Here is a 14637-nt window from a genome sequence, read left to right as displayed (position 1 = left end):
TCAGGAAGGTATTTTATATAGGGGTTACATGAAGTTGATCCTTTCATATCATAGATTTACGTATTGATTGTGTACATAACCGCTTACACTCCCTTTTTACAATTGCTAAATGTAAAAAAAGTTCATGAACATGGTAATAAATGTGGCAAAATTTTGGCACGGGCACTGCGCTCTCAGCAAGCCTACTCTTTTATCCCAGAGCTCAGAGACATCGACCAACATGAGGTACATACAACAAATTATATTGCAGCCATTTTCACGCCTCTCCATCGGTCTCACAGGCCACATCTTTGACAACAGATATTGCAGAATACCTAGAGGAAGCAGATATGCTGAGTAAATAACGAACACAAAATCACCTGCACTTGAAAGTGGGCCCAAAATGTTGGTGGTCTATTTTCATCCTGGCTTGCCTTGATATGTCACGCCTTGCTGCCCTTATAAGACTGGGGGGAGTCTAAAGTCACTGAAATCATAAAACAAAACAGAGGGCCTAGTGCATTATCCTCAACAATAATCATTAATTTATAAAAGGAGGTACAGTAATTTATTATACTCACAAATTAACAAATGCGTCACAGCTTTTCATATAAAAATTGCTTTAGGTCCACTATACAATGCATCGCATAACGGATCGAATTCGGATCAAATTCCAAAGTTCAGCAGGCTGACGCGCTTCAAGGACTTGCCTCTCTTCCTCAGAGCCAACCCTGCTCCTGGACTCGGTCATTAGGGACCTAGAGGCCCCTCCTACCGAACACGAACTTGCGTTGGACCTGTTGCAGATGCAATCAGGGAAAGCGCCAGGGCCAGTTGTTACTCTGTCCTATATTTTAAAACCTTCAAACATGCTACCTATCCCTTTACTTTATTTCAATGCATAGGCTCTGGAACCCCATTTCCACAAGATACACTTCGAGTGTATATAACAAACATAGCAAGGGTGGGGGAAGGACCCATGACTATGTCAAAAGTACAATGCCTATCACTCTTAATATTAACCTCAAACTTTTTATGAAGATACTCGCCACAAGACTAATGGAGTATATACTGTACCTGACATTATCTATACGGATAAGGTCAACTTCATACCCATGCGAAAAACTAGATACAACACTACTGAAGCTCTAGCTATCATCCATGCTACTCGATCCAAGAATATCCCCCTTTTACTCCTATCCACTGATGCCAAAAAAGACTTTTGATAGGATGAATTGAGCCTTATTGATGGTAATTATTCGCTGCCTAGGCCAAGGACAACAGATAATGTACTGGAAAATATATACATATACACACACTCACAACCATCCGTGCAAGCGAAAGTGAAAGGACATCTCTCCACCCCTTTCCCAATTGTGAACAGAACTCGACAGGGATGCCCCTTATCGCCATTGATCTTCATACTGATACTAGAGCCTTTTCTTCGTAAAATTCAAAATCACCTGGGCATAACTGGTCCATCTATAGGAACACCCTCCTTCCTGAAAGTTGTGGCATGAGCAGAAGATCTCTTATTCTTTCTCTCAGACCTGTTAATCTCTCTGCCAAACCCTCTGAACTAGACAAATACAGGGCCTTATCGTACTTCCATATTCATTCTCAGAAATCTGAAGCTCTGAATGTGTCCTTGCCAAACTTCTTGGTAACACATAAGACTAATTTCCCTTTTAGTTGTGCAGCATTCCATATTAAGTATCTGGGTACCAACCTCTCCAGACAAATATAGGAAGCATTTGAGCTGAATTTCCCTTGGCATAAAGGCACATTTTTATGGTTTGATAAGTGCAAAATAAATGATCATCATGCCTCGGCTGTTGTACCTCTTACAGGTTCTGCCAATCCGTATTCCGAGCACCTTTCTGAGAGCTAGGAATAGAAGCTTCCTAACTTTCTTTTGGTCCCACAAACCTCTGCACATCCCGTAGTTCATTTTACAGCTCCCAAAATTTCCAGAAAAGGTGGCGTTGCCAGATATCACCCTCTATCAGACTGTCTGCCACTTGAGCAGGGTAATAGACTGGTGTTGCCACACATCCATAAAACAGTGGGTGTCCATAGAACAGGCCATTGCAGGTCTGCCCCTGGAGACCCTGCCCTGGTGCAAAGGATAGCATTCCCGCTGATGTTAAATCTCACACTACTATAGGAGAAACTTGGTTTATTTGTGCCAGGGTATTCCAAGCGAGACATTTTGTGGTTGATGGTTGTTGGATCTCAAGGCCTCAGCTGCTTGCAGACTCGGCTCACTCCAATCTCTCTTTCTGGCAAAAGCTTCAACTCTCAAACTTCATGACCTCACTACCACCAGCCTCACTTTTTCACTCACCAATTAACTGTGTTAGAGCCCCCCCCCGCCCCCCCGAGGAATTCAAACTGCCCCACATCTCCAAATGGAACATGATCTTGGCAAAACTTTCTTCAGCAAGCAGATTGAGAGGATTCTTTTTTAACCTATAAAACATCTATATGCTCCAGGTATCAAGAATCTGGTTTTAAACTGCTGATACTGCTGGTACTACACACCCATTCGGGTCCACAAAATGTTTCCTCAAAGCATGGAAAAGAAGAGACTAGCACCTTGCTCCATATTATCTAGTCATGCCACATGCTCTACAACTTATGCACCGAACCTCAGCCCAGAACTTTACATTTACAGATTAGGCAGTCCCCTGAGACCTGGCTTTCTTTCTGCTTCACCACCATGCCATATCTGGGAAGACTGACAGACACTCTATTGGGTGATTATTGTTGACTGCAGCGAAGAGCTGTATCTAGATTTTTGGTCACGACATCAAGCACCCCTGAACGCTATCTGGCTGACGAAAGTTAAGGAAATAAATGATATGAAGGTCTTGGTGGCAACAGCGAAGGACACGTACTCATCCCTGTTGAACTCGGCTGTACCCTCTAGTACCGACGGCTGTGAATTTCTGGCCTTATGAGACCCGGAGGCATGGACAAGAGGAGTCTTCCCACTTTTCCCCTGCCCATTCCAGTTCCCAATCTGCCCACTGCCCCTCCCCCCCCCCTTTCTCTTGTACAGTTGATTCCATAATATTGTGAACTTACACCATTATTCCAGCTCCAGCCTTCTCTCTTGGATTGTTCTATAGTATGTATGTACTATGCTATGGTCTCTGCCACTATACGTTGTACCCATAGATTGTTCATACTGATCATATTGCTTTATGTGGCCTCTGTACTACAATATTTTGTTAACTAAAGAATTGAAAAAAAAAAACCTCATAAAAAACATGCCCTCTGAATAGCTCTAGATTACAGAAGGCTTCTTTTGCAGTGGGCACTGGGCTCAAGTATGCCCCCAGGAGTAACATTACTAGCACTGAACAAGCTCTGATCTCTGCGTAGGAGTGGACCCCTGGGAAGCTGAAGGTGATGTACAGTCAGGTCCATAAATATTGGGACATCAACACAATTCTAATCTTTTTGGCTCTATGCACCACCACAATGGATTTGAAATGAAACAAACAAGATGTGCTTTAATTGCAGACTTTCAGCTTCAATTTGAGGGTATTTACATCCAAATCAGGTGAACGGTGTAGGAATTACAACAGTTTGTATATGTGCCTCCCACTTTTGAAGGGACCAAAAGTAATGGGACAGATTGGATACTAATCTTGATGTTAATTAAAGCTGAACTCTAGGCAGATAAAAAAAATACACAAATAAATGCAGCTCTGAAATCGTTAATATATAATTTCATGTATTTTTTTTTTAATGCATACAGTTTAAGTACCAGAATTTGACCTGGTATCAGCCTTTTGCAGTCCTTGCACAGCATGGTTGGAGTGTAAGAGGAAGAAGCAGTGCAAGGAGCCAATCAGTCCATGTGCTCACAAAAAGCATGCTGATAGGAAGAGAAAGCAGAGTGATAAATTGATGAGCTCATCAATGTGCTGCTTCTTTTCATTATCCAGTCAGAGTCACAAGTTGGAGTGAGTCTAGGATGATCTGGGCTCCAAGAAAGTTGGTTAGAATGCTGCTAGCCTTTAAACTGAGAACATCTAATGACAGGGGGAAAAAAAGTACAGCAGGGAAATATCTGGACTGAAGGCACATATTGCAGCAAAAGTTGGTTTTATTTTTTTATCTTTTTAATAGGATAATACTTTTGGTGGAAGTTCTGCTTTTATGTAGTGATGAAAAAGCATCAATGTGACAGCCAGGCATTTAGCATTTCAAGTAGCAAACATCACCAATGGCAAAGTTTTCTTCTAAATCCTTAAGAAATTCCTACAGATGATATATGACTCATGTTTGCCTCTTACAGGAATGGTGTGCCAGTGCAGTCAGATGGCCGTCACACATACATGTCTCATGATGGCAGCTTGATCATAAGGAACGCCAAGACTGCAGATGAGGGCTCATATACATGCAATGCATACAGTGGCAGTCACTCGGTCAGTGCCAGTGCAGAAATCAAAGTTAACAAGCATAAACCGATGGGTAAGTCAGATATGAATACTTCTTTCCCCTTGCTTGTTGCAGTTATTAAACTAAGTCATTACAAGGAAAGGGATTACTTGAAAAATTCAAAAACAGTTGAAATGGCCAAAATCCAGTTGGTTAGCTAACTTTGTTTGTGCTCTCATATAAATGGGCTATTGATGTACTGTCATTATCACAAGCAAAGAAGAACAATATTGTATAAGATCTAATAGTCTTCTTTCATGCCATACGCGGAAGGCATATTGGTTCAAGTGTGCATTATCACTGCTTTTGAAATTATAGCTTCTAGCCCTCATCATGACCATTAATGTTAAGGGTTTATTAGGACCGTTAAAGTATGTCTGGGGGGGAAAACCAATTCCTCCACTACATCACAGTATTTGTTAGAATATAACTGTTTGTACACCATATGAATTGGAAAGAAATTGCAACATAGGAAGAAAGTTTTAAACATTGCACATTCACTAATTCAGTTGTTTTATTCAACCTTGTTTTTAAATATATTTAATTAGTAACGCTTATGTTCAGTTATACAAGTGAATAATCAGGTTTTAACTTGTTGCATGGGACACTACTGGAACAGGGCTCTAGTCAATGTCAGGCAAGGGAGTTGGATCCAAAGTCTGGATCCAGGGTCTGCACTGAAACCAGAAAATCCCCCAAAGGAGGGAGGCAATGACCAACCAGGCCAATTTCACACAACTTTTGAACCCATAGAAATAAGTTTTGAGTCTTCATATTCAAAATGGGCAAAACTTCTTGATGTCAGAACAAGTACAAATAGAAAACTGGAAAGCATTCCTCTTGTGGCACTGGATGACTTCTTCCTGCAAGAGATGCTGGGCAGCAGCAAGACCAGCACCCAAGTTTGGGGGGGGGGGGGATTTGACAGCATAAAGCTGGAAGGAGACAGAATCTGAAACCCTAGTTTCTAGCCCTTGCAAATGAAACTCTGGTCCCAAATGTCTGAGATTTCCTGGGACTAGAAGACCAGGAAGGCTGAAAAACATCCCTCCCACTCTGACAAGTAGGGGGGCAACCCATCACAGAGAAGGAGGCTTGCAGCCAGACTTGACGGACCAAGCCTTCTGGCAAAATATGTTTTAGACTTGGAAGCCTGGGGGGCTGAGCAACTTTAATAGCCTCAGGAGTAGCAGGTCTACCTTCAGAAGTGTAAACCTTTTTCTAGGGACCTCCTTCATCTACTTACCTAGGGAGGTGTTCTCTCTCAAATGGCAGATGCTTGAGGATTTTCTTGCACTGAAACTCTGTTGACCAACATTTGAGGCAAAGAATATGGAGAGTATGCTCATCCTGGAAATCTGGTGAAGTATATCTGCCAAGCTGTTTACACAGAAGCATAAAGCCACAGAGGAAAAGGTTTTTTTAAAGAGGGTGTTTATTTTTTTTGTTCACTGGGTCCTTTAAACAAGCCAATTACAGTGCCTGTGTGTTCAACAATAGATTGCAGGGTCCACAACAGGGACTGTAATTTATCCATGAAGCTCTCCTCAATAGGATATTACCAAGCAAAATATTTTGGATGAGCACACAGCTGTTCTGGGCGCGGTTAGTCACTGTATAAGATGGGCTCTGTTAGCGAGTGGACTGGAAAAATTTCAGCTGACTTGGGCAGTTACTGAAACCCCATGTAGGAGGACTATGACCCCAAGAACACCATGCCTACAGTCAAGCATGGAGGTGGAAACATTATGCTATGGGGCTGTTTTTCTGGTAAAGGTACAGACCGACTTTGTCGCATTGAGGGGCCAATAGATGGGGCCATGTATTGTAAAGCCTTGGATGGGAACCTTCTTCCTTCAGCCAGAACACTAAAGATAGGTCATGGGTGGGTCTGTCAGCATGACAATGACCCAAAACATACCTCCAAGGCAACAAAGGAGTGGCTCAAGAAAAAGCACAGTAAGGTCATGGATTGACCTAGCCAGTCTCCAGACCTTAATCCTATAGAAAATTTGTGGAGGGAGCTAAAACTTTGAGTTGCCAAGTGACAGCCAAGAAACCTTAAAGATTTAGAGAAGATATGTAAAAAAGAGTGAACCAAAATCCCTCCTGAAATGTATGCAAACCTGGTCACCAACTACACGAAACATCTTACCTCTGTGTCAACAAGGGTGTCTCACCACCAAGTACTAAGACATGTTTTGCTTAGGGCAGTGTTTCTCAACTCCAGTCCTCAAGGCGCCCCAACAGGTCATGTTTTCTGGATTTCCCTCAGATGAAATGGCTGTGGTAATTACTAAGGCAGTGAAACGGCTCAAATCACCTGTGCAAAATAATGGAAAGCCTGAAAACATGACCTGTTGGGGCGCCTTGAGGACTGGAGTTGAGAAACACTGGCTTAGGGGATCAAATACTTATTTTACTCACTGAACTGCAACTCAATTTATAACATTTGTATCATGTGTTTTTTTGGATTTTTGGTTGATATTCTGTCTCATTTAAAATATACCTATGATAAAAATGATACACTTCATTTCTTTGCAAGTGGGCAAACTTACAAAATCTGCAGGGAATTAAATGATTATTTTCTTTATTATAACCCATGTTAAAGACTAAAGGTCGGTCCTGTACTGTATGTCTGAAAAAAAAAAAGTTCAGTCCGGAGTTACATGTTAAATGTGCAATTTATGTTGCAAAGCAAAAATGAATTGTATATCTGTGCAAATATAACCTTTTATGTAATAGCCTGATAACTAAAAAAAATTATTTGTTTTTTTATTTAGTATCTTCAGTTCAAACGGCAGACTCAAACACAGAGTGTGTTGACAAGCCCGAGCTCGCCAATTGTGACCTAATTGTCTATGCTCAACTTTGTAACAATGAGTACTACAGCAGCTTCTGTTGCGCCAGTTGCTCTAAACATGGCTCAGGACACAGTCAAAGACGACACAACGGCTGAGAGACTTTTCTGAAAGATATCTGTGTTTATAACTATGACTAGGCTTAAGTGACCTTAAGCCTCTTTTACCTGTGATTGGGTTCAATAAAAACAAAATAAATGGTGATTTTGGATCCTTTTCAGACAATGCTATAACAAGCGGCATACAAATGTAAAGGGCATATGTATCAAGTTTCCCAAATTAGTATTGTATTAAACAATATAAACAATTGATATTATCTGGTCATGATAACACTATACATAAACAGAGCTTTTGGATAACCTCTAAATCTGTTAAGTAGTAAAATGGAGAACGACAAAATTGTTAACCTTACACCCTTTGATACATAATCCCTAAGATGTACAGATTCTTAAAGCATGTATGTTGTTTTATAACAGATTTAAATTACAAAGCACTAGAGTGAGCATGTACTTATTTTGTTGGTCTGACTTTGATTTTTTTTTAAGGTTTATTATAGAATACACTAGGACATTTTATACATCAACTATAAGACTAAACTCAAAGTTTATTTTGCTGACTTTTCATATTAAAGGGGCAAAATAAACATATTTAATGTAAACCTGCAAGAAAAATGCCACAATTATCTGAATAGCATAAGAGACGAACAATTGGGCATTTTACAATTTTGCTTGCTTGTGGCCATTGTTAAAACACTGCTAGAGCCCAAAATGAAAAAATATGTATTGTGCCTATACAGCAGCCAAGTGCCATTATTGCTGATTTGGTACAGGATTCAAAATGAAGAAAACTATTAAATTGATGGTTTGGACATAATTTACACTTTAATATATCAAACTCAAACTTTTCTTTTAAACTTGCTTTTTACTGTAAGTGTATCCATTGTGATTGTTGTCCAGGTGATTTTGGCAGTAAAGGGTGATAACTAGATTGTCAGCAGACATGCCAATTATCCAATTTTGGCTTGGGGGGGCTTCAATTGGCCATAGGTTTATTTGGTTTATTTTCCCTGGCCATACATTTCTAATCAGTATGGTTAGTTAACACAAGCTCTAAGTGTTATGTCAAAGTTCCACAGTCATGTGTGGCTTGAGATTATATTGGGATAACTTGCTGATGCAGTGGTCTTGCTATAGATGTTGATATTAACCTGACCATCTGACACCACAGCAGTAATAACCCAAGGCCAGCATAAAGGTACGAGAAACAAAAAGAGGACCTATTCTTCAGTAAATGGAGGGACTAGTTTGAGGGGGTAACAGTGTAAATAAAATAGACCGTTAAAACGATAGATTCTATAATTGCAGAAACATAATGCAAGGGTGGTGTTAATGTACATAGTATTAAAATATGGCTTTTGTGTAGAGGTCCTTATTCATTTTTTTATAGTAATAAATCCTGCCTATAAATGTGTAGTTTAAACAAAGGCAGCCTGTAGAAGTTTATACTAGTAATACAATTCTATTTGCTAATAATTTAGTGAGAAAGTACAATGTTGATGCACAATAGTGACCTGCAACATTTTGCACCAAGCAATTGTTTTCCATAATGCATACTGAATTCAGAATTAAAGAGGCAAAATAAACGTATTTAACGTAATACATTATTACGTTATAAGGACTCATGTATAAAGAAAAGCTCAATATGCATACAATTTTGGTTGCACCTCCCAGAGACAAATTACAGTGCATTCTGGAAAATTTTTTTAAAACAATCAAAATTTTTCAAGAATTCAAATTAGCGCCATGTATTTTCACTATGCTGTGTGCAGTTTTATAGCACATTAAACAACTATGCACCTACCAAAACAAATAACTCACGCTTGATTTTGTTGATAATTCCAATATTAAATACACAAACATGTATTTAAAACATTTACTAGTAACCTTTTGCTAGATTTTAAAAACTTTAACAAACCTTATATAACAAATGCATTATATAGCATGGCACTTTAGACAATATTTATACATATTCATAAAAAGTGATAGATGTACGAGTCAGGGTCCTTTCCCACAAAAAATAAACTGAGAATGCATGTGCATTTGCATGCATTTTTATGCACAATCCTTTGCACTTATATACATTACTGGGTGTGGCAGTGTAAACAAGCACATAGAAAACGATTTTTTTCTGTGTGCCCTTGCAGTGACCGGTGTTTATCCAGCGCAGAAAAATGCAGGTAACTGGACATGAAAAATACTAACGCTGGCCATAGATGGGTAGAGTTTCCAACAAAAATTCTTAGAAAAAGAATGCTCTAAGAAAGTTTGCTAATTTTTCTAATCAATAGGGGGTCAAACCGACATTTTTTTTTCAACCACAGTGATAAGAAAATTTGAAGGACCAGTATGAAAAAAATTTCTTAAACAAATTTCCAACATTTTGTTTGGTAAATGCCATTTATTCATAATCAAATGTTAAAAGCAAACAAAATGTTTTGAACTATATTTGAATGTTCTGAAAATTTTCATATGAATTTTCTTTATTATTTTAATTTGAAATGTTATCCATATAATCAGCTTAACAGAACAGTGTGAAATTATTGTAGCATACCTTCCAAATCTAATGCAACCAGACCTGTGCAGAAACCTCTAAGAAGCTCTACAAATTTAAAAAGAACAGTTGCTGATATGGCTTTTTCAGCTGAAATTCAACTTGTGTGTATGTTGGTCTGTCCAACAGGAGCTGGCCATTTGGCTAGCTTTTGACGGACGAGCATGCTGGAAAACCAACAGCCAACCAACTCCTGATCAGCGCTCTCAGCCAGGGGCTTCGACCGGCGCTGACAGTTTTTTTCGTCCAACCTGCTGGGTTGGATGTAAAAAAAAAAAATCAGTGTGTACCAGGCTTTACTAAAACAGTGATAAGCTAAATTAATCTAAGTATTAAAATATATAACTATTGTAAATGTATGTAATTTGGCTTATTTTCCGTCTGAATAGGGACAATAAAAATAAAATGCTGTCTCCACTTACTAAAGTACAGTTAATGCAGGGACAGGGTCATCCATCGCCCAGGGCAAAGATGCCAAACTGCGCCAGCCCCTCCCCATTTATGGTGTGCAAGCTTAGGGAATCCTACCCCCAGCAATCACTCACTTGTAAAAATCACTGCTGCCATCACTACTCCTGTCAGCCTTGTAACAAAAGGAAGGCACCCCCATCCCTACAGTAAACCACTGCGCCCAGGGCAGCCGTCCCTCTGGTCCACCCCTTGTCCAGGCCCTGGGTATAATTACGGTGCATATAAAAATTCTATTATGAATAAATGCATAATGCTATCATTAAAGTACACCTGTTCTAGCCATGTTGTGTACCAACAGTGACTGTGTATAGTAATTGGAGTGCCCAGAGGTACAAATATGTACTATGCAGTGCAGACTATACATATACTGTTCATGCTAAATCCATGTATCTAGTATATTTGCTTTCAACTTGCTGTGTGATAGTCCTCTTAAAGCGGAGTTCCACCCTAAAGTGGAACTTCCGCTCATCGGATTCCTCCCCCCCTCCGGTGCCACAACTGGCACCTTTCAGGGGGGAGGGGGGTGCAGATACCTGTCTAATACAGGTATCTGCAGCCACTCCCGGGCTTAGACAGCAGCAGAATATCCGCAAATGCCCGCCCCCCCATTGTGTTCTGGGAAACACACAGTTCCCAGAACACAACGGGGACCAGTGCAGAGGCACAGCGCGACTCGCGCATGCACAGTAGGGAACTGGGCAGTGAAGCCGAAGCGATTCACTTCCCGATTCCCTGACCGAGGATGGCGGCGGGGGCAGCCGAGAGCCGAGCGATTGATCGGCTTCAGCTGCCGACATCGCTGGACCCCGGGACAGGTAAGTGTCCATTTATTAAAAGTCAGCAGCTGCAGTATTTGTAGCTGCTGGCTTTTAATAATTTTTTTTTAAGGTGGAGCTCCTCTTTAAATCAAATTTTAGCTTAAAATAAAATGACTAGCAGCAAGTTTAATATTTTGGATACCACATGTCACTACAGAATCGGAAGACATTTTACAGTGGAAAACAGAAGAAAAATGATTAGCATTCATCATTAGAACAGATTGTTTAATCTCAGCTTGTCTCCTTAAGTAAAATATCTACATTTGTTTGTTATACAGGTTTCTGCAGAATATAAGGGAAATGGTGTTCAGTTTTAATATAGGTGTATGATAATCTAATTGTATACATAACATTGTTGGTTTAAGAATTTTACTGTGTGTTTAGGCTTTAAAACAAAGCCATTTCTTAAATATAAATTGTTCTTTCAGGAAATGTGATTTTGTAATATCTGTACTGCATATGTGTAAACATGGTAATAACTTGAAAAAAACATTTTCAAAATTAGATGTTCCAACCGTTATGAAATTTGAACATTCCTAAAGCAGTTCCATATTCATGAGAAAGGAAACAGCCTGAAAATCCAATCTGGTCAGAGCATTGGCATGCACTGTGGGAAGAAGTTGGTTTTCATTGCTTCAGAAGCAAGGCAGCACAGCCTCTTCCATGGAAACAAACTGAATACAGGTTTAATCTGTTTCTAGTCCTAACACATTTTACTATCCTGTGTTTGTTAGCGTCATTCCTTTTTTATAAAATGAGGGCTCAATTCAGAATGTCTAAAAGGCCTTAAAAACCTTTCTATATAATGTATATAGCCCATTTAGGTTTGTACCGTCCTTATCTTGGAAGTAGCAGACATTTTAGCAAATGTCAACACTGCCAGTCTAGCTTGGTTCTCATGAAAGTAGCTGTCCTGTCTTTCCCGAGCTACCAGTCCCTGACATTTCAGAGAGGCTGTGAATATCTTTCTGAGTTGTGTGGGGCTTCTGCTCTTGTTATATACTATTTTCCCAGTTTAAGGGTTTTTGAAATACTTTTCTACTAAAACTTTTTAGTAAAAATTGACTAATCTCGGTTATTTTACAAAACACATTCTTGGCTATTCTAGATCTCGATGCTTGTTAGGATAAATTAGCATACTTAATACAAACACACATTTTAATTAAAGTATACTGTGCCTTCGCTTCTAACCTAGAATGTTATCTGTGCTAACTTTCCCTTTCTGTCTCTTATATGTTAGTTTCTTGCATATATTGAAGTCCAACTTCAACAAACCTAAAAATTCTCCATTTACGGAGGGGCTGCGCCCACACTGGATGAGTTAACTGCTTATTTACTCTAGTGGTACAATAAAAGCAGTTTTACTTACCTGATCCTCTGCTGCCATGGCAGACTGTGCTCTCCGGTACTTCTGACTGCTGTGAATTCTGCATTAATCTTAACCCCTTTCCGCCAAAGGGTAAAACAAATGTTAATGCCCAAGCACAATTTTGCAACTTTGACATGTGTTAGTAAAACTATGCATAATGTCACACTACTTTTCTGTATCCAGGTGCATTATAGCTTTTTTTTTTTCCAGGAAAAATTGGGCTTCCATTTGGTGGTAAATGGTAACGGATATCTCCTGAAGTTGATTTTATCAAAGGAAAATTGGCCCAAACAGTAAAAATATATTTGAGTCTTGTTCCTGCAAATATTTTTCACCATATGGTATTGTTTTTTTTTCCCCTACAGTTAACTATGACCCTGAATTGTTAGTTACGATCTATTACCATATTGACATTCGGTACATTACATGATTAGTGACTATTAACCTCTGTTGTTTGAATTTCCATCATGTCACCACTGATAATCTTTCTCAGGAATGTGCTGTCAAGTCCTACTACTGTCTTATGTTGCGTACCAATGAATAAAAAAAAAAAAAAAATATATATATATATATATACACACATTTTTAAATTTAGCTGTATATTTCTTGCAATTACCATAAAATTTGCCACCAAAAAACAACCCAAAATAAATTCTCCTGCTCCTGATGATTGCAGCGACACCACATATGTGTATGTTAGTTGTTGTTTGTATCTGTAGTAGGGCCCCACACCACAATGGTGCGCATTTAGTTTTTTTTTAATCTTGCCTAAAACACACTGACACGGATACTAATTAGAAATAAATTTATTCTACCCAAAATATGCTGACAGTGACCTCTGACCTTGTTATTTTTTTTCTTAATTTTTCATTTTTTCAATTTTATTTACAGTTTTTTCTCCTGCAAGAAGATAAAACAAATTCCTCTCCATTTAGAATAGGAAGTAAACACAGGGACAGGCTTACAGTGACTTAGCACTGCGATAGCCAATTAGGGGCTATCACAGGGATCATGTGACCCGGAGCTTGGATTCCCGGGTCCCGATCGCTGGTGAGACCCGCATGCTATGCAGCTTACTCCCAGCACAAAGATACGTATATATGCGGCCCCATGGAAAAAGACCCATAATCGCAAAGTTGCATATATGCGTACGGTCGGCGGGAAGGGGTTAATGACTTCAGAGGACCTTAGACCTAGGCATAGGGAGAAGAAGCTGCAGGGACCAGTCTAGCTATGCACAGGAGCCTGTAAAAGTAGATTTACTTACCTGATCCTCCACTTTAATCCTCCAGACATAAACAAGCAGTTAACCCTTGCAGTGCAGGCACAGCCCCATTGCAAGGGAGAATGTTTAGGTTTCTTGGAGTTCTCCACTTTCTCACTAATTCATTGCAGTGACATATTTGCCTGACGTATTTAGACACATTAAAAGCAAATTCACACATAAAAAAAATACTCAAACCCAGTTATCCCCCTTTATTATCTTCTTACAATGCCTATAATCTATTCATTTTATACATACAATGATGATGAACAAAGCCCATTGACAAGTTTACAACAGTTCTCTGTATGGTTTAAATATAAATTAAATATGTTTAATTATATATATGAAATAGTGGTGCGCCAAAACATATCGGCCGAAAATTATGCTTTCGGCAGGCGGCCGAATGAAAAAAAATGCTGATAATGGAGCCGAAAAAGGGGTCGGGCTGTCCCGCCGGGTGCCGCACATGTATTATCCCCACGCACCCCTGTCAGTCTCCCCTCTCTCCTGCTTTTCTCACGAGTGTCATGAGATGCAGCCTCCCCAGTGCCTAGTAGTGCAATCTCACACTGTGTGTCAGAGATCTGAATCACCGTGCAGCCACTGTAACAATGTCCTGCCTCCTAGACCACCTCTTGTGATAGACGGCACACTGATCCAATGCCAGGAATTGTGCTGTGTGTCATAGGAGGTGGGACATCGTTACAGCGGCTGCACGATGATTCAGATCCAGCTCTGATACACAGTGTGACATCGCATTACCAATTACTGGTAGGCTGTACATGATAGGCACTGGCAGGCTGCATGTCA

The 14637-nt window shown here is 39.7% G+C and overlaps 1 protein-coding gene across 4 annotated transcripts in view; it reads left to right on the top strand.

Annotated features, from left to right (window-relative positions):
• Positions 1 to 12562, top strand: part of PAPLN (papilin, proteoglycan like sulfated glycoprotein) — a 208906-nt gene extending 196344 nt beyond the window's left edge. For all 4 annotated transcript variants that reach the window (XM_073608654.1, XM_073608656.1, XM_073608653.1 and 1 more), the window contains 2 exons: positions 4292 to 4467; positions 7218 to 12562. In XM_073608654.1, the coding sequence (XP_073464755.1) occupies positions 4292 to 4467; positions 7218 to 7393 (352 nt within the window). In that variant the 3' untranslated portion in view covers positions 7394 to 12562. The remainder of the gene's footprint in view (positions 1 to 4291; positions 4468 to 7217) is intronic.
• Positions 12563 to 14637: the final 2075 nt, after the last annotated feature.

The sequence above is a fragment of the Aquarana catesbeiana genome, linkage group LG13, assembly GCF_042186555.1.
Source record: "Aquarana catesbeiana isolate 2022-GZ linkage group LG13, ASM4218655v1, whole genome shotgun sequence".
Taxonomy (NCBI): Eukaryota; Metazoa; Chordata; class Amphibia; order Anura; family Ranidae; genus Aquarana; species Aquarana catesbeiana.
This window is presented reverse-complemented; position numbering and strand designations above follow the sequence as displayed.